The sequence below is a fragment of the Nestor notabilis genome, unplaced genomic scaffold (assembly GCF_000696875.1).
Source record: "Nestor notabilis isolate BGI_N333 unplaced genomic scaffold, ASM69687v1 scaffold11401, whole genome shotgun sequence".
NCBI lineage: Eukaryota > Metazoa > Chordata > Aves > Psittaciformes > Psittacidae > Nestor > Nestor notabilis.
This window is the reverse complement of record NW_009916130.1, coordinates 27,520-52,826: the sequence shown is the minus strand read 5'-3', so window position 1 is coordinate 52,826 and position 25,307 is coordinate 27,520. Positions and strand designations below refer to the sequence as shown.

The window sequence follows — 25,307 nt, the reverse complement described above, 5'->3', positions numbered from 1 at the left end:
ATTAATATTACTACTTATAGAGTTCAGAGGCTTCCGTTAGTATTGACAGGTTGTCATCACTAATATCTCCATCAGTAACTTACTGAAGACCATTTGTGTAGCTTTTTTTATATGCAGAGGCTAAAATACAGTCAATTCAGATTGCAAAAAATGCATCCTGAAAAGAACAAACACGATCACAATGTTTTATGTAGAGGATATGCAATCTATATTCACCATCAAAATTAATACTGCTTTGTGGAGTTTCTGGTATTTCTGAAGTACTGCATGTTTTTCATTTTACAAAAGGGATTGCCATAATATGTGAATTGGGATTAGGAATATTTGAACTGAGACTCAAAAGAATTGTGTTGATTTGGAGAAATGTCCTGGAAAAAACAAGGTGAATTTCAATAGTGGCTAGTTCAAGGCATTGTACTTTTATTAGTCAGCTGTAGAACACAGGATGGGGAGCAGGAATAGATTTTCGGAGAATGTGGTATGCCTATAATGAATCAGAACAGGAACAAGGACCAACAACCATCATGCTGGTAGAAGAAGGGGAAACATGAGGAGTGTTTCCAGCTTGTTCAGTACTCATAAGGTCTCAGCTGGAATACTTCCACCAGTTTTTGCATTGCACAGAAGAATGTTGGCCAACAGGAGATAATGCAGAGCAAGGCAACAGGAAAGATGATGACTTGTGAAAATAGAATGGTTAGAAAAGAAGCAGCAAAAGAGAGAAAGAAGAGAGACAGAACATGATTAATAGCTGAAGAAAGGAGGGGAATGTCCTGGTCTCAGGGACAATCCAATACTGATGTTCCTATCCAGACCAATTTTTCAGTAATTTTTTATTTTTGTTTATCTTAATGCCTGAAATACACTGGTGAGATTCCAAAGCCTTAGTGGAGAGCATGGCCAAATGTTAAGTTGCTTTGAATCTGAGAGAGTGTATGACCACTGTAGAAAGATCTGCTGCATGATAGCCAAGGCAGGCTCTCCAGTTAATTTAACTAGAAACTGCTGGTGTGCTTGGAGTAAAATTTACAACATCAAGGAACGGATTTTTTTAAGAAAGCTAGGAAAGATACTGATCCTAACCACTAGGAAAGCTATCTTTTGAGAAAAATAAAAAGTAAAAAAAGGTCAAAATGGGTTATTTAAAAGTTCAGAACATCCAACCATAAGTCACTTTAAAGGTTTAAACTGACTGAGAATGTGGTTCAGATTATTATTTCAACCTCAGCATAGCCTAAATGCTTGGTCATCACAGTTTTAATTAGGCAGGTAAGTTCTCTGTGATCCCTAGAAATGCTAATTAGTCACATTTAATTAAAAATATGTATTATTGTAAGATATACTTACATTTCTTTTAAAAATATCTTCACACAGAACGTAAGTGCACATGTAAAATTTAAAGCCTGATAATTTTTGTTTGGATTTAGTATCAGTTTGTGTGCTTTTTGCTTCAAGAACCACATGGTTTATTTTAAGACCAAGGTTTGCTTCAAATCTTGCTTGATAAGTCAGTCAGACTTGCAGACACCAAAGTTATCAGCTGATTTACATTGCTAAATGTGTGCTAAAGTTCAATAACTGAGGCAGGAGAAACATGTTGTGTAAAAGATCTGGGGAAAAGGCAATGTGCTTGAATTTAAAAACTGCTTTAAGGTTTATCTATATATTCAAGATGGCTTGAGTGTGATGTAGTAGAAGAAAATTTCTTACTAAGATTTCCTGTACTACATTTGTTTGATGCATCATATGTGTACTTGCAGACACACACAAGGGAGAGGTTGGCAGTGTTTTGTTCTTGTATACTACATCTGTTTTGTAAAATACATTTAGTTATTTTCCTGACACATTTATAATGTCCCTTTGGATATTGTGGTTTCTAGAGTTGGGCAGGAGGTGGAATTATCTCAAGACTCAAATCGTACACCTTTCCAAAGGCTGGCAGCAAAAAGGTGCCTCATACAGTCTTCTCAGGTTTTTGAATAAGTTAAAAGGACTTATATCTGACTAACTTGATTCTAATTTCACTCTTCTCCTTACTCCCCTCATTTGGCTTGCTATTAATAAATGTGTGTCTTGGCTACTAACAATCAGATTGTGAAGATTTTTTTAAGCTCTCTACTTCTTCCCCAGTCATCTGCATAAGTATGGCCTTGATTTTATAATTAAAGCAATGGTTTTAAAGAAGTTTTTAAAATTGTGGGAATATTTTTAAGTAATGTCTTATTCCAAAATTTTAGTGCAGATCTCAAAATGTCTGCAAATAAAATGTGATAAAATGTTTTTCAAAAAACCACTCACAGCAGAACAATACAATATTTGTACTTTGAACTGTCATTCCTAATCAGAAGATTGGCTTGCTTACAGAACGATGCTGAGCACATTTAGGGAATAATTGGTTAATAACAATCACAAAATGCATTCTTAGAGAACCAGTGTGCACAAATCTTGTTATGCATTCATGTTAATTACACTTGCGCAAGTGTAAAATGTCACAAGACCAAGCAGAATGGGGAAGGTGGTGTTGGGGAGTCAAGGGGAATCTAGCCCTATACTAATGAAAATGCTGTTGCATGGCAAGAAAATTGTGTTTTCCGGTAATTGATGTAGTTGTGAAGCATGAAGTTATGAGCATTGTTTGCATGCTGAGAATAATGTGTGGGCCCCTGTTTCACCCACGAGTCTTTTCTTATTTATTTATTTATTTATTTATTGCCATTTGCTCTTTAACAAAAATGAGCAGGCATAAAAAGCCGTATACCACCCATTGACTCCAACATGCAGAGTCTACTTTAGACCTGGCTAATTAGGTAGTTACTTCTGTTACGTAACAAACTTTCAGACACTGAAATGAAAAATTTACACTTGGAATAGTTTCGGAAACTACATTTTAAAAAAACCCACAAGCTGATTATTTGTATATAATTTTAGTACTCAGATCAAAAATTTTCAAGCTGTTTTTCTCATTGATGTAAAATTGGCACTTTAAATGACCTTGTGCCACCTAGTGGTGATTTACGTTTTCATAGCAAACGCTCATTGAGGCTTTGACTACTAAGGTTTTTATCATGCAGCATTTTGCTATTCAGGCTGGTTTAGCAAAATAAGAGACTACATTTGTGTGTTTACAAATCAGAATTATTAACCTGAAAAGAACTTGCACTTGTTGTACTGATCGACTTTGTAAGTATATTCTTCACTATAAAATTATAATCTTTATTATAAAAATTGGGCTTAGAGTAGTTAGAGCCACTTCATTCATATTTTAAAACAAACATAGGAGGGTCTCGTTCCCATTGCATTGACCAGATTCTATCAAACCTGCTCAATGGTTATACTGCTAAGGCCTTATCTATGCATAGAAAATGGTACTCCTTTTACTAGAAAGATGTCTTTGAGTCAATGCAAAGTCTCTGTTTCCTGCTTTCCTCTCACTGTGGATGTGGCTATATTTCTATAAAAGTTCCACACTAGTACAGCTAGTCCCTACTAAGGGGAAGAATGGCACATTCAGATTATCTTAACTGATTTGGGTTAGCTTACCTGAGAAGTTTAACCAATGAAAATCAGACCCTAGCAGAAGGAAAAAAAAAAAATTGATGTGCAAACAGGACTGCCTCACAAAAGCTTTCTAGTAGGAGAGCATAAACTGACAGCCTGCCCCATAGTTTAGAAGTGTCAGTACCACAAGATATCACATATTGTGCCATTTGAAATCTTGAGATTACTGTTTTCAAAGGCCCTTCCCAAAATGCTTGTATCTCATTTCTTGTAAGCTTGGGTTACAGTGAGGGAGAGTGGTACACAGTCTTTCTACTCATCTAAAACTGATGAAGATCTTCTGAAGTTGTACCCTTCTGTGGGTTGAATTTATATTTCTTGTTATGTAATAACAACTACACAGGCTCCATCCAGCACTTGACTGTTTATGGAAAGGAAAAAGCAGCTGCATGCTTCGTTGGTTAGCTTGGAGCAGCAGCTACACCTGCAACTGAGTGACTTTACCTAACTGTGGCTACAGAAAAGGTTTCAGTGTTTCTAGAGACAGGTGTGCTGTAGGACATGTAATGGATTTAGGTTCAGATATTCCCATCACAGTTTTTGGAGTACAATTGAGGAACTCCCTACAATGAACAGAGGACAATTGATAGTGCTGTCAACCCTTTCAAAAAGCAAAGGAGTCTCAGACCAATACAGGCTCTTCCAGATGTCATTTTCTGAACACTGCGTTTCTATCAGAAAGATTATTTTAAGGATAAAGTATGCAAAAGCATCCTCTGAAAGCATGATCCTGTCATCCCTCAGTATTTCAGAACTTTACTTCCAGTATCCTGGAAACTACCATGGAAGACTCAGCATCTCAGTCTCATCCTTTGGTTGTCATATTTTTATCCTTTTATTCCGACTCTACTCTCAGACACTTTGGTCAAGAAGTGTTAACCAGAGGCTTCTATAAAATCAATGCAATATGGCAAGTTGCACCTGCTTTCTTTGTACTTGTATCTGTTTAGCAACAGGTGTTTATGTCAGTCCATATTGTTTTATATCAAATCAGTTAATTGATTCTAATTACCTTTTGGAATACAAAATTTTCTCCATTTTAAAGTGTAAATATAGTTAACAGAGGAAACAAGAGTACATCCAGGAAGCTATCAAGTGAAATTATCATCTCTTCTCAGTAATAATAATAAATGGGTCATAGTAACTAGCAGTAAGATTAAAAACCCTAAGTATTCTTAATGTGTTCTGAAGCAATAAAGGATATGTGAAATCACTGTGGTCTCAGCATAATTCCATCTGATTTGGTTTTGCTTTGTGAAAGATGATAAATATTTTTTTTATTGAACATAAGCATTTTCCTATACATCCTGGCATAGTGTAGAGAAAGTCTGTCCTAAGTGTTCACAGTGAAACTGCCAGCCTATCACTTGGGAGCTTTAGGGTTGAGTTCCAATTTTAGTGGGGCTTGAGGAGTCAGCGAATGGCCTATGTGTGAAATAGAGTGATACAGGTCTTGGAAATACAGTTCTTAACTTGCAGACCTGGCCAGGTGTACCAGGCTAGAAAAACAAAACTAGAGCTGAAGATGTTGTTTTATACCGTTCATTTGCCTCCTTGTTCTTGAGACTGGCAAGTCAGTTTGATCCCTCCCTCACCTGTCTCAGAACCTTCTCAGGGCTTTTGTGGCTTCCCCTGACAGGAAATGGCCTTTCAACACTGTTCCACAAGACTGAGCAATGGAAGTCGGAAACATGATCCATACCATCCCTGATGCCACCATGCTTATCCCACTAGGCGAGAATCTTGCTGCATGTTGGCCTCCAATTTGGGGTTTGCTATTTTATTAATACTACATTATCTATGTAGTATTACTTTTTCTGCTTCATCCAACAAGTGGGCAGAACACTTCCTTATGATTTAAAAGGTCTATGCCATCCAAGTCAGGCATTTTTCCTACGAAATGCAGTTTCCAGGTGATAGAACTTCTCTCACACCCAATAATTCACTCCTGGACATTTCTCAGGCTCTGTTTCTCTTTACTTGAAAACCACACTGTTTCAGGCAGGAACTTATGCCCTTGAAAGCTTCAGTTATTAAAAAGAAGAATTGCATACTCAAATAGTGTTTTACAAGTACAATATGCCTTTGTTTCCTATTCGAGCCAAGCAAACTTGTGTTGATGTTTGAATTTCTGGTATCAAAACATTCTCTTATGAGGGTCAGGTCACTCATGGCTAGAATAAAATTTTTACACTGAGAAACAAAGGGACTAACTGCAGAAATAAGGTCTGTAATTCCCTGTTCCTGACAGTTCATAGACAGAAGAGAGAAGATTGCAAGTTTCTCTTATCTATACTTTATAGTGCCAGACTCATCCTTTAGCCAAGGAGCTTGAAAACATGCTGTGTTTTTGCTGGGATGGTTTCTGTGCTCCATACTGTTCCTCTGATGAAGAGTAAAGAAACAGGGATTGTATTTGAAACAGATGCTCAAGTATAGTAAGAATTAGGTCATTTTCTACCTCCTTAGAGAAGACTGACTGGTCTAGTATCTGGCCCATGAAATAATTACTTTTCACCTATGTTTCTTCCAAGTGGCATCACCATAGCATCCACAAAAGAAAGAGGGAAATTTGATGTTTTTTTAATTTGTGCTAGGAATTTCTCTATGGCCTAGATATGGACAGAGGTAACTTGGAGAGGGAGGAAGGACAGATTAAAGAAAAATTCCTATGACTAATTGTGTTACAGGGCAGATTTGAAAAAAACATGTACGTTTAATACCTGCAGAATAAGATTTGTGCATGCCCCATTCTCTCAGATCAAATGCTCTAAAATATTTGCAATGCCTTTTTATGATTTAGCAGTGTATGTTTTATTTGGCCTGCATATTTACTCAAGCAATAACCTCCAGAATGCAATAACTTTGTTGGATCCCTTTCTCATTTTCCAATTCTCACCTGTGTGGCCCTTGCAGTCATTTTGCCATAATCCTTGGGGAAAAAATGCTTTTAACTTACCAATTCATTGCTAAACATCAAACTTCTATTGGTGTGCTACAGCTTCAGCCAACTATTGGCCACCCACCTGATGAAGCACCTTTTAATCCTTATGTGCTGCAAAGGAAAAGAGATCTTACAGGAGCGGAAAAAGGTAGGCAATTTATGTCATTAATGCAATTTCCTACATTATGCCAAAGATCTTCCATTAACCATATTTCATTTTTCTTGCATGTATGTCACACCATGTTGTGTATTAGTGCAGCCACTATCATAGCTCAAGCCTGAAAGCTGAAATTGCCACGTCACCATCTATAATAAAAGTAATTTAGCAGAAATCCTTTTTCTATGTTGAAGTGAAAGATTATTACTTCCTTGACTCTAAAAGCTGCATCCTTCCACTTCATAGAAGGAATTGTGCCCTATTGCATCCTCAGTGCAAAGCTGGTGCTCATGCTTTCTGTAAAATGTAATTAATGATGGTGCTAAGAAGGAGCTACATATAAGGCAGCATTCTGAGTGAAGAATTGTCTGAGGTAACTATCGGGAAATACTAAGGAAAAGGGCCAGCCTTTAACCCTCCTTCTGTCAAGGAACCTCCTGGTTTTGCATTATGCAAATGTTCTCTAGTTAGAGCAAGCCACCAGGTGGAGGTCACTCTCTTTTGGGGTTTTCTGAAGTGCCTGTAGCTGGACTGCAAGTGGTTTCTTCATAATGCCATCGTAAGTCAAAAACATTGATGATCCTGAACATAGAAAGGGTGAATATATAAAATCTGTGGCAGCAAAAATGTCTGAGATAATGTCTGATTTTTTCATTGATTGACCTGCAGGTGATCAGAGAGATGCCTTACCCATGGATACTGAGGTTTATGAAAGTCCATATGCTGATCCAGATGAAATGAAACCAAAAAATGTCACTCTTGACAGGAAATTGTTAACCTTGGAGGAAGGAGAACTTGGCTCAGGCAACTTTGGTACTGTAAAGAAAGGGTTCTATAAGATGAAAAAGTAAGTGTTTTCTTCTATTTTCACGGAGTCTAATAGGTAAGAACTCTAGCCTTTATTTTTTCAGAGTAGCAATAATCTGCATGTTATTTGGGATGACAGACTGCACCTAAGTAATTTTGGATAACATTCACCAATTTCTCTTTGTACATGTGCTCATACACTCATTTTCACAGAATCACAGAATTGTTAGGGTTGGAAGGCACCTCTGGAGGTGTAGTCAAAACCCCCTCTGACTCATTTGTAGACACTTCTGCCTACATCATAGCCACCTCCCAGCCATTATTTTTGTCTGTGAAGTGCCCCTTGAGACTATTTTCTCTCCTGTTAGGGGTAATAGAGTGGGAAGTCCACTGCCTTCCCCCACAGTTGGTATGGGCAGTCATACTACTCAGTATGTCCCATCTGCACAGCTGCTCTTTGAGAAAGTGTAGAGTGCCATGGACAGCATACCTGTAGCACAGAGATTTTCACCTAAAATAATTATGATAAATACTTATTTCATGAAGCTGAAATGTTGATTTTCAGGAAGACAGAACATGCTATGACCTCTTTATCATGTTTTTGCAGTTGGAACAGACCCTTTTTATACTGGAAGAATTGGAAACACCTTACTGTTAATGCATTTTCATAGTAAGATGTTATCCATATGTTGTTTTAAGTGCATGGGCTGATTGCGTATACAATTTCAGCACTTGAAGCTGCAAGCATGTCATTAACCAAGGTTTTCAGAGCCAGGAAGGACTCTTCTTTTTCCAATGCATCTGAGGGGATTTGAAGGGCTCTGGTCCTAGCTCATGTATTTGCTCATCTTATTTCACACTTGAGCTCTGTCAATCTTACCATTCTTTTATTTGGTTGTATGAGCTGAAGGTTGCAGGGGTAGGTCTAGTTTCTCAGGATTTCAGTGCACTGCTTTAGGGCCTTTCAGTGCTGCATGTTTTAGTCTCACCCCCAAAATACCTCAGTGCTTAGAAAGGCCTTTATAACTTTTCTTGCCAGAAAAGTTTTATGGCATTCTTGCCATAACAGTCAAGAAGATTTTGTCCACTACGTTTATTTTCAGGCCCGTTAAGACATTTTTATGACTATTTATAATTTTCTCAGATTCTTTCAACTCTCTGTTTTGCTTAGCTGCCTTCTGACCTTTTGATAGACCTTTTGTTACAGTTGGTTTTTTTTCCCTTCTGAATGACAATTCTGTCTTTTGTCACAGTTTGTACAGTGTGCACATAAGCATCAGATGAAGATTGAGTGCGTATGCACACAGATTTTTCAGCAGCTAATCCCAGAACTGGATTCTTTTTTTGTAGGGGTGCCAAGCCAGTGGCTGTAAAAATTCTTAAGAATGAGAGTAATGATCCAGCCGTAAAGGATGAATTACTGAGAGAAGCAAATGTAATGCAGCAACTGGATAACCCATATATTGTCCGAATGATAGGCATATGTGAAGCTGAGGCCTGGATGTTGGTAATGGAAATGGCTGAACTTGGGCCATTGAACAAATTTTTGCAAAAAAATAGGTATGTAAGCTTGATTCAATTTCATAGGATTTCTCGAAAAGGTAAAAAAGATACAGGTCCTTTTATTTTGTTTTGTTTTTTTCTTTAAGGGCAGTTTTAAATTCACTTGTTGTTAATGTAATAATTAATGATTGTAGTTATTCTTTATTAGAACATGATTAGTTTGTGCCTGTCTTCTAACTGTCAAATATTTCAGCTGAAACAGTGAATTCTGAATAAATGAAAGAATTTTCGTGTCCTCATTTATTGATAGGATAACACATCATCTTGGTCAGGATATTCTTCTGCTACCTGTTTTAATTAAAGCTTAGCTAAATATAAGTGAATCAGGTTCCTATATGATGTGGGGAATTTTATAGTAAAGATTTACATTTGAACTCAATGAAAAGTCATGAAAATTAACTCCTGACCTCTTAAAATTCAATTCTGATTTTCAGACATGTCACGGAGAAGAATATAACAGAGCTGGTACATCAGGTTTCCATGGGGATGAAATACCTGGAGGAGAGTAACTTTGTTCATAGGGATCTGGCTGCAAGGAATGTGCTATTAGTCACCCAACATTATGCCAAAATTAGTGATTTTGGACTTTCTAAAGCTCTTAGTGCTGATGAAAGTTATTATAAGGTAAGGTTTGCACAAGACATGAAAGCTGTATAGTAGCAAAGCTCAATAAGATTGCAGTTGTTTTTAAAAGTTGAAAATCAGAAATAATACATATCATCCATTAGTTTATAGCTTGATAGTAGGTCACTGATTTTCAAAATACATGATCACACTAAGAAATGTGTATGGAGGAAAAAGCCTGTCCCTTCTTTTATTTGCTTACTTCTTTTATTTATTTTTGGTAAACTTGTCAGTACAAGGTTGAAATTTATGGTAGAAATGAGATGCCTCCGTATATAAAAGGGAGAGAATGTCTTTGTCGCAGATAGGAACTTTTGGGCATGTGATTTTCACCATCTATAAAGACAGTTTAGGCTAGCACACTGTATTATCAACTAATAACTGAATTTGGGAAGGTTTCTGAAAGAACACCACTGGTAAATAATAATGTGATTTAAGCAGAATGTGTTTAGCTTGGTTTGAAATTCATTGGATCTCTGAACAGCTAAAGGGTCTTAAATAACTGACACATATAATAAGGTGCAAACATCTGTGGGAGACAGAGGCTCTAATCATGTCAGCATCTTTTTTTCTGATATATTGCTCTTGCGGCTCAAATTATTTCTTCATTCTGCACATCCCCTTTCCTCAGCTATTTAAAACTAATAAGCTAGACTGTGAAACCCTGCAGAGGAGGCGTAGGCACATACTCCCTTCTGATGACCTTCTTGTGGGAATAGTTTCTGCTGCCAGAAAAAGCAGTAATGTCTTAAATCACTGCCACTAGCCTAGCCAGAGCTGCCTGTCAAGGGTTTGAGAATCAGTATCAAAGGCCCATTCCCTTTACAACTCCGCAAAGTGCAGTGGGGTTCTTTTACTAGACCTAGCTCTGTGCTGGGATAGCTTAATGCTCGCATTGTCATAACACAGTGTTATGACATAATTTAATCAACCTGAAGTGTGCCATAAGGTGATCAGTGTGATCAGTGTGCTTTGAAACGGAGCATCAACTTCAAGTAATGGCACTCAGTGTAGCTGGTTGTGTGTCTTCTACCCTCTGTGGAGACCCTAGATGAAAAATCTTACTTTTAAAGAGAAACTTTAAATTAAATGCCACTATAAACATGACTGCAAGTCATTTAGCTAAGCTTTACTTTACCATAGATTTCATTTCAGTGCATTATTTTGAAGGTAGATGAGGAGCAAATCTGTATTGCTTTTAAAGAAGCTGCTACCCATTCTTTCTAATGCAAACTGCATCAGAAATGTTATGGTACAAATGTGTGCATATGAATTCTGATCTTGTTTGCTACTGTCTCTAGCCTGCTTTTTTTCCTTTTTTTTATGATGTATTTTAGGCACAAAGTCATGGAAAATGGCCAGTCAAGTGGTATGCTCCAGAATGCATGAATTTCTATAAATTTTCTAGCAAAAGTGATGTGTGGAGCTTTGGGGTTTTAATGTGGGAAGCTTTCTCTTATGGACAAAAACCATATAAGGTGAGTAGTTTTATCTGACAATTCTTTTTCTCTAAAAATGCAGAGCAAATTTAAAAAGGAACCAATGCCTTCTGCTACCTAAAAAAGGTTATTACAGGCCAAAGCAGGCCTTAGCACCCTATCTGTTGAAACATATGAGTCAAAGGATAGCCCTAAAACCAACTCCAGGCCTCTGATGGTTATGTACTACCATGTGTGCTGCAATCATTTGCAAGTTGGATGACTGTTCTGGTCACCCTTATTGCAGGGAATGAAAGGTGGTGAAGTTGCGCAGATGATTGAAAGAGGAGAACGAATGGAACGTCCAGAAGTCTGTCCAACAGAAGTCTATGATCTAATGAAATTGTGTTGGACATACAAGTGAGTATAATGTGATGCTCTCATCTTTTAATAGAAGTATATTTTAGTCTACTTAATAGCCAGGAGGGAGAGGAGGAAGCGGGAAAGGTATTTCAAAATATGTTGTTTCAGCTGGTGTTTAGCTTACAAATAACCTCCAAGCTAAGGAGTCAGTTGCACTTTCAAGTGAAAATTGTTTGAATTATTGAGTGTACTACGAGAAGCTGATTTTGCACAGCTGATCTTTCTATAATAGTTACATACAAAATACTGGGTGTCATAAAAAAACAAGTATTTGGAAAAGGAAGTCTGAAATTAAGCAAGTATTTTTGTTTCATTTTGGATTGTATTTTGTTTAATTTTCATTTCCAAGACTTTACTGAAATTTCAAAGTTATATTGCCAAATTATACATTCCATTCCTCAATAATTAATTGCTTTGACCTATTTTTCTCTTCTCTGATTTTTGAATATATTCAAGATTGGATTCCATTGACTTACTTTTAGTAAGAGGCAAAACATCCTTTAAGATCACACATAGTATGTCAGAAACATTTTTTCTGATCAATAACAACTCAGAAGTTAGAATTATGAAATACAGAGAAGGAAGACAGTAAAGCCTACCTGATCTCTTCTTTAATCAGCATATTGCAAAAATCTACCAAAAATGTTTTAAGATTTTTCGTTTTAAACTATTTTGTTGACTTTTAGCTGTAGGAAGGTCTCCATAAGACATCCAAAGTCTACTGTAATGTCACTTATTCTTCCAGTTCACCTTCTGGAGACTGTGTGTGCCTAGCAAAGGTCTCTGTATTCTTTATGAAGAGCTGTGGTACTTCACTTTTAGGTGCCTTGCTTCTTTGTTAGTTTTATTACGCCTAGTATTCTAGAAAGACTGTGGAGCCATAAAATAATTTCTGCCTTTTAGTTTGACTCAAAGTATGCTGTAACAATTCTAGAGTGGAAAGTTTTGGGGTTTTGTTATAATTAGTAGGCATATCATAAAGCATGCTGCTTTTTTATTTGTACTCACGTATCTTTACTATTGGGAAGAAAAAAAAAGAAATAAAAAGGAAAAGTTAAGTCAGGCAGTGTAACTGTTTCACTATGTAATGCATTATTGTATGGACTTGTTGCCAGTTCAGCTACGTTCTCCCAAATCAACAAAGAATTGCAGATACAGAGGAACAACAGTACATATAGTCGGTATAGCCATATAGTGTATGTGTAGGCTGCTCTCAGTGGTGCTAAGCCACTCTGTATGACTGTAGTACCCATTATAAGGCAGATATTGCACTGTAAATATTCTTTTGTGTAGATTATTGCAGGAGTAAATGAAGTAGAAAATGAAATGGAGCTGATTTACCATTTCGTTCTTAGAGTACCTTCACCGACCCCTAAGTAACAGGCATGATATTAAATCCACTGACTGGATGCTCTGTAGTGGTATTTGCCACTTGGCATTCCTTTTGTAGCATCATGTTGGTTGCCTTCAAATACAGTGTGCCGCTTTAAATGAGCTATCACTGAGGTAAAGCCCCAAGTGTTACAAGGGCCATGCACCCTCAGAGCTGTCTGCTTCCTGCACAGTGACACTTGTCTTTCCACAGTGTTGATGACCGACCAGGATTTGCTGCGGTTGAGCTGAGATTACGTAACTACTATTACGACATTTCCCACTAACAGCATGAAGAACAGCAGCTTCCTTGCCTCCAGCCAGCAGCCTCTGAGAAGCAGCTCAGTTCCCAAAACCAAGTGACTTTGATTTTTTGTACTGCTACTTTCACCCTGCAAAGCTCAGAGCTAAACCTTCTGTAGGGCTGCCTTTTCTTGCCTTCTGCACAATATCCAGCCCTGAAATAGAGTGTTAAAAGTGGAGAGGTGCCAAAGCTAGCAGCAAGGACGTCAGAGCAGATGCTTATACTTTTGCTACATTCCATTTCATTTTATTTACAGCTTTATTGGCATTACATTATGCAGTCATGTAAAATGCATTTAATGTCTTTCAGCCCTCTTCCTGTCATGTATTTGATTGTGGATTGGAATTTAGATTCTTGTTATTAATATTCTTAGCCATCAAAGGCATAGAAGAGTTGTTCCAGCCTTCCCCCTCTCCAAGGAAGAACAGCATAAACATTTTTCACTGTGAAAGTTTGTCAGCCACTTTGACTGACAGCATGTTTGATTTTAGCCCTAAGCCTCTTTAAAAACAAGTTGTATTCTTCTCAGTGGTAATGTAAACAGAGGGGAATTGGGAGATGTGAATTTCTAACATCATCTTCTCCTTTAAATGTGACCAACTTCTTTTGTTCCTCATCTCATGTGGAAGCCCAGCTGTCCCTCAGGAAGTCATGTTTTCCTCAAGAAACCTGGGAGCTCAGGTGCTCACTCTCATCTTGGAGCAAAACCTGTCAGCACCTAAGACAGTGATTCTGGATTTTAACATGAACTCCATCACTGCATTCCTGAAAAGACATCTGTGACAGAGCAGCACCTTTCTTTCTCTGTGCTATTTCAGCCTTCTCCAGAGATACCTTTTCCGTGTATCTCTTTGAGAATCCAAAAGCTCCTTGTGTTATGTTTTGAGCAGCAACCATTTCTACGTTTTTCAAACCTTTCTTGAAAAGTGTACATGAGAATTCACCACACTGTATCTTTTCTAAAACTAAATTTTACCCCTAGCTCGGATATTTTTAAAACAGGAATACAGACATCAAGTTTACTTTTGTCCACTCCTGAATGTTGGTATTTGTCCTATTAGTAATCCCTGTGAGCATCTCAGGAAAAGGTATTTGTCTAATTGCTCTTTTGCACTGCACCATGCATCTCCATTAATATGTAAGTATAGCGATGATAATAACAAATAATGTAATGAACTTCTGATTCCATTTTTACCCTTACTCTTTCTTTGTCAAAGCTCATTTTACCAATTACAGATACCAAAATTTCTATCATTTATTCCTCACAAGCAGCTGCTTTACTGGTATTCACATGTATCTCAGGAGTTTACATGCATTGCATCTACTAGATATGGAGATTTTAAAAGTATGTAAAGAATAAGATTTCAAGTTAGCTATATATATTGCATATGGCTGGTTATAACATAGGTGTTTAATTGTGTGAACAAGGCATTCTTAGAGATGCAGTGATAGTTTAGCAAGGAAACTGTGTGGGCAATTACAGTGAGAAGGTGTGAAATAAATTTCGTACGGAAAGACTATAAAAAATACAGGAATTACTGTAACTTTTTTTCTTTTTACCAAGTTTATGGTCTATTTTTTTAAAAATACCTGGTGATTTTTGGTAGTTTAATCTCGGGTGTCCAGTGCAAGACACTTCAGAAACCACATGCTACTGAAAGATACTGAGTGCAATAGACCATGTATCAAATGTGACCAAACATGATTATATTGAAGATGATTTATTTTTTGTTTTGTTTTCAGAAACATTTTTCTATAAGAACAGCTTGTGTAGAAGTTAGCCATAGTTGTATGTAGGTGTTTTGTTGCTTTAATCTTGTTGCAGCGAAATTGTTAGCTCTACTTGTGCAGTTAATAAATTCATGGGGATATTAGTTACAAATAAATTGCACAAATCTTTGCTATCCAACGAGTGACGGTACTCATTTTCCTTGAAATATCTCTCTCTTAAAAAATGGTATCTGGTACAGCAAATTTAGAGGAATATTTCTTCCCCTCTCTTCTGAGAGACTGTCACTTTCTGGTGTTACTTGATTATTTTTAACTCCACTCTTTATGTAATAAAATTTTACAATAAGTATATAAAGTATTATGAAATAAATGGATTAGGTTTCAAAATAGAAATTAAAGACACTGTTTTACTAAACACATTGTTTTAGCAAATATCCTTTAATATTTAAGTACTTTCTATAAATGCTGTTAGTCTGCAGACTGCGTCTATTTACTGAATTACTGTGATTGATAGTTGTGGAAGACTGGGTTTCCCCCGTTGAACCTGAAAGTGCCTGACATGACAGATAAGCCCACTGAAGCCTGGGCGGATTTTGGAGCTGTTCAGGACTTAGCAGGAAAATCTCCCAAAATACTCATGTTGTTACTACACCTAAGCCTTTCAAAGATATTGCTACAATACAACAACACTGTGCTAGATCTGAAGGGCTAGAGGTGTCTGGAATAATGCAGAAATCCTGTGCATCCATACTGTGCTGGATCTGGACGGTTAGAGTTATCAGGAGTAACAGGATCAGCTGTGCATGGTTTTCACATTATACCCCATGAACCCTCCCTCAGAGGTGCAGACAACTGTTCTACATAGTCCAAGACAACAGAGACGTCTTAATCTTTCTTTTAGCTTTTGCCTGCAAGCTCAAGTCCTCAGGAAGGCAAAGACTAGATAGGACTGAATGTGAATCTGAAAAATAAACAAAGGCTGAAGGGTAAGACAACTCCTCAAGCAGGTACTGCCTTTGGGGGGGATCAGACAGTGACTGACATACACTGTACTGCTCTGGTTGTTTTCCTGCGTAGCAAATCTGGCATGATGGTTACACCTTCCCACTTGTGGGACTGCACCATTTGTCTTTTGGCTGTCTGGATTTAATTGCCTTTATTTTTAGATTGACTTGTATCAGAAATGCCATTTGACAGCTAGCCCCACAGAGTAATTGTCACAGCAGAGTTAAGAGGTAGCAAACTGCAGCACGGAGGAAGGGCGGGTGGTATGAGTAACTCAGAGAAGAAGGAGTGGGTGAGAACATGTTAAACGGGTTTTTCAGTGAAGGAAAGCACAGTGTAATTACAGCTTTGGTTAGGGCTCAAATCTGAAGAATCATGGAGTTGGTTCAGACCGTCAGAGGCCACGCGCGTTTTCCTTTAAAGACCCACCCAAACTTGTTAAAAACCGCAGCGCAATCTCCACCTGCTCCAAACACTGTGCAGTAAGGGTCCTTATAATCAGGCAATGAAAAATACCCATGATTTCCACACATAAATCTGTCACGGTTAGGACTGCAGTTCTGACAGGGCATATCTGAGAGCAGCCCCACTGCTGTGGCAGCTGCATGGCCCAGCCCTGCCAGGAGGTGCCAATCCCTGAACGCTGTCAAACCGATGCACTTGTCCAAGTATTTCTGTGCTCCTCTTCTCTTCCCCCCCCGCTGCTGCTGTGTCTGTGCGAGGCAGAGGAACTTGTTTGTTTGTTTGCTGCTTGCTGTAAAGCAAAGTTCCATGTGAGGAAGAATCTTCAGTGATTTATATTGTGAATGGCTAGCTGTGTAGCTGTGGATGGTTAGTGAAGACTTCTGGGACTGTCCCCCCTCGTCTTTTAAGTGATACCAGCAGTGGGGGATTGCAGGCAGAAAGATACAGAGTATGTCCTATACACGCATAGGTGGGAGTAAGGGTGGCATCTGGGATGAATAGCGCAGGGAAACATTAAACCAGCAATTGTAGTTACTAACCCTAAGGTTAGTGAGGACAGAAAGCCCGCAATTCATGCAGAAGAAGAAGAAAGGGGAAAAAAAAACAAAAACAAAAACAAAAACAGTATCTGATTCTTGACAGTGAAAAAGAACAATACCAGACTTAACGTGATCCCGGTCTCAGTGGCTGAGGGGATGAAGGCACGGAACCAGAGAATCTTCATGCAGTGAATCGCTTTATTGCCTATTGCTCTAACTTTTTATACCATTCTAACAACAGTTATTTTTAGCCTATTCCTCTAGCTTTTATACCATTCAATTTGTAGCCTATCATGTTTAGTTCCTGACTTATAGTTTGTTTGTTAACACTGCTCGCTTTCTCACAGCCAGTCCCAGAGTAGCCAGTCTCTTATCTTTATGCTCTCTCCTCCTCAGTCAGGTGTCTTGGTATCTTATGCTCTCTCCTCTTCAGCCAGCTGGGTTGCTCTGTTTGATTGCACTTTGTTTCTTCTTTAACTCTTTCTTCTCCAGCCAAGCAGTTACTTCTCTTTGGCAATAATCATATAGTTTCCATTGTCTCCCACAAGTGGCAAAGAGCCACTTTAAAGAGTCAGTATCACCGTTACACAGTAGTGTGTCCCAGTGTTACACACCATGGTGCAATGCAACACAGTGGCACAACTGCCTTTGGGCCCTGGCTTTTTTTTTGGGCAGCTCATGGTGCCAGTGGTAGCAGGGAGTGGTTTGTAGAGCTAATGGGCAAGACTCAACAGTGAATGCCTTCTGCCCTAACTACATGTGGCTGGGGTCTCAAGAGCAAACACCTGTACTGGGCACTCAGGTAACCTTGAAGGTTTGCAGCTGGAAAGGAGGGGAGGAATGAGGGTGAGCATGCAGTGACTATCAGAAAGACAAAGTGTGTAGGGAGGGAAATTGTCTCCTGCTAGATTGACGAACAGTGCTGGATAAAAAGAGACAAGCCTATAGCATACATGTCTTCCTTCAGGCTTGACTTACAACATGGATTCCCATGAAATAGCCAGAGCAATGTCGTCTTCCAGCTACAGAAAGCTTACTGAAGCCAGGCTAGCACTGCGCATCAATCTCCAAATGTTTTGGGTTTTTTTTCTTTTCTGTCATATATGTGTTAATTGAGGTGAATACCCACTGGGTTCCTTGGCATGTAATTAACTGTGCACCAAGTATAACCACTGCTTCCCTGAGGCAGTGGAGACATGTGCATTTCTCAATAGCCAAAGAAGCAAAGGAAACAAGAGCCAGCTGGGGAAGGCCTTACACTGCCATCCATTAGAATTCGTAACTTTGAACGTAAATAGCACCTGAGTGACCCGTCCAGTATAAATGTGGAGAGTTCATTAACTCTCCACATCTGTGTACCATCACAAATGCTTTAATCTGTCAAGGTAAGAGCCTGTTAGATCCAGGCCTTGCTTAATTGTAATAAAGTGCTTGTGTAGGGTGCCCACTGACAGCTTGAAATACCTTAAGTGGCAGCATCTAGGTAAGCTACCTGTGCCATCATGTTAGAGATGCAACAGAAAGACCGTAATTCATGCAGAAGAAGAAGAAAGGGGAAAAAAAAAAGCAAAAACAGTATCTGATTCTTGACAGTGAAGAACGATGCCAGACTTAACGTGACCCCAGTCTAGTTAATATAGCCTCTTAAATAGAGCAAATACAAAATGGCACAGATAGATAAGTTATTTTTGCATGCTCCCGATGCACTAGAACATTAACTACTACTTTTATTTTCTTTTGCAAATGTGTTGTTGGCTCTAATTGATACATGCATGTCTTTGGCCATTTTAAAATCCTCTATCAACTGGTATTACTGCTTCCCCAGGGGCATACAGGAGCCAGGTACTATTTTTAAACTCTTCAGTCAACCACGGCTTCCTTTTTACTCATTCACTCTGTTGCTGCTGTAGGGAGTGAACATGGCATTCCTCATCTTTTTGTGGTTTCTATTTATAAGGAAAAGACAGGACAAGTAGTGATTCTTGCTGGTGCTGGAGTACTGCTCAAGTTAGATTACAGGATGAAGTAGAGATTGAATCATGTCTCAGAAATTCACCCTCCAGTGTCACATTGTACCCGAGTTAATGCAAACCAGAACTCGCACTACGCAAGCACAAGTACAAAGCTCTCAATTTGTTCCCAAAGCTTCCACAGTGTCACAGTGTTTTCTGTGCCAGCTATACTTTTTTTTAAAATTACAACAAAAAAAAAGTCCAACAGCACATCCCTGTGTTTGTCTGCAGAACTGCATGTGGGCAATTTCTTGAGGCATTTCATTACAAGGAAGCTGGGGCCTGAACAAAGAAATACGCTCAAGGTTTGCTTGGTTATTGAAGGCAATCCTTGTTTTCCTTTCCCCCAAATGTAAAGGTCCCAAGGTGTTTGAAGTGCAGCTAGAATGAGTTAGACATCAGATGCCACACCAAACCCAGACACTGATACAGCTGTGAGACTGCTGGTGCCTACATCTTTTGTTTGAAAAACGACATTATCAAGTGGTAGTACACTGCTGGGCCCGTGAAGCTGGTACATCTTTCTGCTTGCCCACCAAGAGTCAGCAGGACCCTGCTGATAACTACCCATCATGTGTTTGTAAGCATTCAGGGGTGGATTGAAAATACTGGGAGAGCCTCAAACCTGTGTTTTTGGTTACACTATAACATGCACTAGCTTTGCTCCTCACATAGTATTGTACTGTGGGGAAGAAATCAATCAGCCCTTAATTTTGGAAGACCAGGGGACTATGACCTATAACTTACATGCCAAAGCACAGGAAACAGTTAAAAAGCTTTGTCAAAGTCCAGGACAACATCATCCAGTCCTGCAACTTCTCAGCCGTGTTTTTGCAGGAACATCTCAAGAGCAACAGGATGAGTAGATCCACTTCAGAACTAATGAGAGAAAGGTTCAGGAACAGCAATCATAGCTCTAAAGTATTAATGTTTGCTGCAATTACCTGCTGACTGTATTGAAATAAGGAATGCTATGTCACCAGAAGAAGAGCTATCTGGGAATGTTCTGTCATTATTTTATTGAGTGCATTAGCTTTTCTTTTTTGTACACCATTCTGTTACTCTTAATTTACAGGTACTTTCCTTAAACTGTTGCACAGAACATGATGTACCAACACAGCACTGCTGAGAGCAGCCATCTTTGGAATGTGTTTTAAAGATCTGAGTTATACCAAAAATTTAAAAGCAAGCATAAGGCCTTTTTTTTTTTTTTTTTTTTTTACATATGTTCCAGTGCTCTTCTTTCCATTTTACTGTATCTTGAGCAAAGTCTTGAGTTTGCTGTCTTGAGCAAAGGAGCAGTCTTGAGCTTGAATTTCACACTTTATTGCCAACTAATAGAAACTTTAAATCATCCATTCTGATATTAAGAAATACAGACAAACAATTAAACAAGCACTGAGGGGAAGTACATCAGCTTCCCCCCAGACACTTCTGCTGCCCCTTCCTGGCCTTCCATCCTTTCAGTGCCTCTGAGGGGGCCATGGGCAGCACAGGAGACTGAGGTCAGCTGCTGTGGTTCCTCCTCTGTTTCCAGTTATTGTTTCTCACGGCACTGCTCTGCCCTTCTCCACTAGCTGCAGTCCCTCTAGAATCATACCACATCCAGTGTCTCCTGTGTGCCTGCCCCTGCTCAGGGGGTTTCTTTGCTCCAGCACTCGCTGTTGGCAAATCTTTGCTCCAGCCCTCGCTGTTGGCAAATCTTTGCTCCAGCCCTGCTCAGGCTATGGGCCAGTACAGGGTGGTCTGTGATCTCCTCCCAGGTCACCCCTGTGGCCCCCAGCTACCAAGACCATGCCAGTTATGCCCAATGCACCTGCTCCGTTTTCTGCAGGACTTCCTGCCACATTGCCCAGAGCCACCAAACCACTTTGCACGCAAGTTACCTAAGGACACAATGGATCATAAAGTAGCCTAAAAGGTCATTGGTACATAAGGACAATGTAAGAGAAAGCATGTGAGTGAGTGGGGTTTTTTAATTCCTATGTCCACCTAACTGCTATGTTAGGCAAGGAAGGAGGACATTCATGAGAGCTATGGGGCAAAGGGCAATGCACTCTGAGCAAGTGTTGTGCCTTGAAAACACATGTCATGACCCATGATGAGGGCCTGTAGGACTGGAATAGCACAGCTAGATAATTCTTCATAATGTCAGGCAAAACTGTCCCAAAGGTGCTGTTTCAGTTATCCCTAAAAGCTCAGTTATTCTAATTCAGGAGTCTGAAATCACTTGGCAGAAAAGATAGCTCCAGCGGGCTGAGAGCCAGTCATGCACCCGAGGAGACCCCACTGCCCAGCAGTGGGTCCTGGATGGGTGCCCACACTGGGTGCCTCAAAACTGACCACGCACACACAGATCTAGCAGCAGAGACAAGGGACATGCTAGTCCTACCAGCCTGCTGAAAGGCCAGGGGGAAAGAACAAGTGCAAGTATGATTTTAGGTCTAAAGCACAAGAGATCTCACAAGCAATCACAGCAATGGGGCTGGGTGGCAGAGGCAGGAAAGAAAGAGGAGTTGGGAAAAGGATTAGGGTGCAGGCAGAGCTTGCAAACTATTCTCCCAAGTAGAGAGGCCTGCTATGCTCCACACAGTCCTTCCCTCCTTTCTGATCGTCTGCACCACAGCTTTTCACTTGCTTTCTTCAGGCTCACAAGGTCTTCCCCAGCTGCCAGCATTCTAAAGTGGAGTCAACAGTAATGAGTGACCATGCCAAATGCTAGCAATGGGTGAGAGGATTTAAACTGGGCAAAAGGAAAAGCAGAAACTAATGTCATTGGTCCTAATCCCACTCCACAAGTGAGGTACGTGTTGAATCCTATGCCCTGTAAGAGTGCTCTTCAGCATGTGGTCAGGTACCAGTGATGGGCTGTCTGCCACAAAAAACAGTCACTCAAAAGTGACCCAGTGTAGCTTTACAAATGCATGCACATACTGCTCCCAAAGCCAAAAAAACACAGCAAAAAGTGTCACATATTGGGAAGGTTAAATAATGACTATTCAGAAACTAACCTACTGTTCACTTGATTGGAAATGCAAAGCAATGCAATGGCAGTAGACTAGATGGTCCATAGAATTTCCTCCAGAAGGCTAGCTTGTGCTTGGATTTAAGCCCACCACACAGTGATCAAAGCATGGTCAGATGGGGAATCTGCAGCACCCTTTGGACTCATTAAGTGCTCACCCCATGCATTCCCACCCTGTCAGATTTGGGGTGCACAGGCACAGAAGGCTGCTTGCATAGGATATTTATTTGCTTCTCCTCCCATGTTGTAGGGGGAATGTCCTTATTTCCTTAGTTTCAGTCCTAGTGTGTCTTGTCATAGGTTCCAGCTCCCTTGTAGGCTCCAACATAGCCGCTGTTGTCTGTCAGATCCTCACGGCCAGCAAGACCCTTTCCTTTTCCACTCTCATCAAAACGCTCTTTGTGGGTCCCAGTGTATTTGCTTGTGTCCGTCAGCCTCTCAACCCCACCAACCTTGGTGGCTTTCTGCAAGAAAGGAGGCCAGAAAGACACAGCCGGTGTTAGGAAAAAAGTCACAAACAAGCTCTTCCCTACTTGTGAGGACAGCACATGTCCTGGCAGGAGGGACAAACAGCCATGTGGCAGCTCAAGGTGCATAGCAGGTGATGAAACTCGTACTCACCGTGGTGCCCACGTGGCCGGGCTCCTTCCCCTCGATGAGGCCATACACAGCCTGCAGTGCTTCCTCTGGCGGTTTGTTCTTGAAGCGCTTCACAGAGAGCTCCTTCATGGCCTGCTGGAACTCAGCAAAGGTGATGGTGCGGGCACCCTTGGCCCTATAGCAAAAAGAACAAGAAAAAAGTTACCTTGCCACTGGGTGGCAGTGGGATGAGGCTGCCCAGAGGCTGCTCCTCACATGAGAGCCTGCCCGCCTCCTGCCATTCCCTTCTCCTGCCTGGCTGTGCTGCCCACCGTGCCTCCCGGCAGCACTCACTTGACTTTGTTGAATACGATGTCAACGTCAGTGCTGGTCACGGCTTTTCCATCCATCACCCCACACTCTTTGCACATCTTGGAGAAGTTCTTTCCAGTCATGCTGTTACCACTGGCAGCTGTGTCTCCATATGTCGCAAACTTACGGAAAGTGTTTTCTATCTCCGACATCTTGCTGCTGTGGAGAAAAGAAGTTAGAAGGGAAGGAGCTGAGAACTGTCTGCAGCTGCTGGACACTCACTCGTGTCCCTCACACCTTGTCCCAAGAAGAGCAAGGGGCACAACCCACAGGTGTCTCTCCTGTTAACCATGACAACCTTACAACTGTTGACATGGAACGCCTGAAAGGTGTTCCGTGTCTGGGCAGGGACAGGTAGGACCCAAGGCAAGGCAAAGGAGGGGTGAAGGTGAGTTAATGACTGCTGTATGTGAAAGAACAAGGCATCCAGTGCTTCTGAACCTTTCTGAGATAAAAGTTTCAGTAGCTGATTTGTGTTTTGCCTGTTGATAATGAAGAGAACAGATTTTTCTTCCAGGCCTCAGTTAAGTGCCTAAATCTCACAAACATTCTTGCAAGTAGTCACCAAGGAGTTGTCCCCATACTTCCCCATCACAATTCATCCCCTGAATTGCTCCCTGAATTAAGTTGTCATCCCAACACCAGTAAATTTCGCACTATTGATCAATTTCGACCACTGCAGTCAGGTATCGGGGATCTCTAAGAATATAAGCTACCACTTGAATTGTAAATCAGTCCAACACAGCTCAAGCAGCTGACTCCTGCTGCTTGTGAGACACCCTTGAACCCTTTAGCCACTCCTATAGCTCTGTACTTCACCCAGGGGTCTGGGTCTTAATGTCATTTGCAGACTGCCATTTAATGTAAATCTTGTGAGGATCTCCACCTCTCTAGAGTAAAAACTCAGGTAGGCTTGTATCAGGGAATCTATGTGCTGCAAGCACAAAGGGGCAAGCGGGGTGCTCTGGGTGGCCTTGCTGGGAGCCTCCGGCACTCTTCCCTTTTTCCCTAGGAGGTGTGGATCCAGCTCACCTGAGACAGACTGCACTGATGGCAATGGTTCTGCTGCTGGCACCTTCCTCGCTGTTACGGAGATCAGCGGGTTCTCAAACCCAGTGTTCCATGCTTCGCTGGCCAATTGTGATCTCAGCACCCTCTGTGAGCCATACACATGGTAGTCCAAACCCATCAGGGCTGCCACTGGACCTCCAGCCCACTATGGGACCAAAACCAAATACTGCATCCTCTTCGATTAACACAAGCACTGTAATGCTATCCATGCTGGTACATACCCTCCATGTGTTTATCCCTGTAACCACTAAATGCAGCCAGTCCTTGCTCCTCCTTACTTGAGGAGCTGATCTACTGCCAGCGTGTTCATGCCCTGGCTAGAGGATGTGCCTGCATGCCTTTGGGGTCAATAGGAAATCCATAACTCCAAAAGGCGGGATGGGGTAGGAAGGGGGAGAGACACAGTACACATCACCTGTGAAATAACTTTGAGAAGCACAGATTTCCACTCCTAAGCCAGGAAACTTAAAGTAGCTGGATACTGGCCCTCGGACTTTCAAATGAGCAATAAGGCTCAGCTTGCACCCAGGCAACTTTTACCATGTTTGTAGGGGCACTATGATAGCACACTGTTAAAAAAGGCATTTCATCTTTGTGGTCTATGTAGGATTAAATTAATGTACCTTCATTAGTTGATTTATTTATTTTCCTTAAGCTGTGCTTAGCAATGCGGAACCATGTATAAATATGCCTTATTTCAGACATACAGGAATGTACTTTGCAGTCTTGCTGTTGGTCGCAGCAAGCCCATAGCAGTGAAATGAGCTTGGCCAAGCTCTACCCACCCCAGGAGGAGAACGTTGTAGATACTGCTGCATGGTCCTTGCTCCTGCACTTCTGCGTAGCCTTTTGTGTCCCTGTTGGACTGACCATAATTCTTCATCAATTCCAAAACTGCAGATATTGCCAGCGAATAAGGACCACTCACCTGTGGATCTGGATGGCCCTAATGGGTGGTATCATCCAGCCCCCATCTCACCCAAAGGACAAAGTCCTCTCTCCACCTATGGTCCTCACAGGTAGAGTGAGCATGCAAGAAGCTCACCAGGGGTCACCAAAGTTTAACAAAAAAAGAGAACTATTATTTCTATCCTTGTGTAAATGCATACACGCACACAGAGGTATGGTCAGGGGTTCCTAACAGCCAACACACCTTATTAAGAAAAAGACAAATGGCCAGATTACTGTTCTTCTGAAATTTCCTGCCTTCCCTATCTTGTATCTCTCTAGCAGATCTCTGTTCCTCTTGTCATCCACAAATCTTATTAACAGCATTTTTCCCTGTATTTTCAGCTTCCCCATAAAGTAATGAGAAGGCATTGGGCCTAATATTGCTGCA

General features: G+C 40.5%; 2 protein-coding genes across 2 annotated transcripts in view; one reads left to right on the top strand and one right to left on the bottom strand.

The window, feature by feature from the left end:
* The window catches only part of SYK (spleen tyrosine kinase), a 29,041-nt gene extending 15,782 nt beyond the window's left edge, over positions 1 to 13,259 (top strand). Inside the window, 8 exon segments of the mRNA XM_010024454.1 lie at positions 1,881 to 1,949; positions 6,560 to 6,650; positions 7,329 to 7,506; positions 8,817 to 9,026; positions 9,464 to 9,653; positions 10,991 to 11,131; positions 11,379 to 11,491; positions 13,080 to 13,259. Of these exon segments, the coding sequence (XP_010022756.1) occupies positions 1,881 to 1,949; positions 6,560 to 6,650; positions 7,329 to 7,506; positions 8,817 to 9,026; positions 9,464 to 9,653; positions 10,991 to 11,131; positions 11,379 to 11,491; positions 13,080 to 13,152 (1,065 nt within the window). The 3' untranslated portion in view covers positions 13,153 to 13,259.
* Positions 13,260 to 22,156: 8,897 nt separating this feature from the next.
* TPPP2 (tubulin polymerization-promoting protein family member 2) lies at positions 22,157 to 23,083 on the bottom strand. The gene is made up of 3 exons (XM_010024453.1): positions 22,880 to 23,083; positions 22,568 to 22,721; positions 22,157 to 22,410 (listed from the first exon to the last, which is right to left on the bottom strand). The coding sequence occupies exons 1-3, from the start codon at positions 23,047 to 23,049 to the stop codon at positions 22,228 to 22,230; spliced, it is 507 nt and encodes a 168-aa protein (XP_010022755.1). The 5' UTR covers positions 23,050 to 23,083; the 3' UTR covers positions 22,157 to 22,227.
* Positions 23,084 to 25,307: the final 2,224 nt, after the last annotated feature.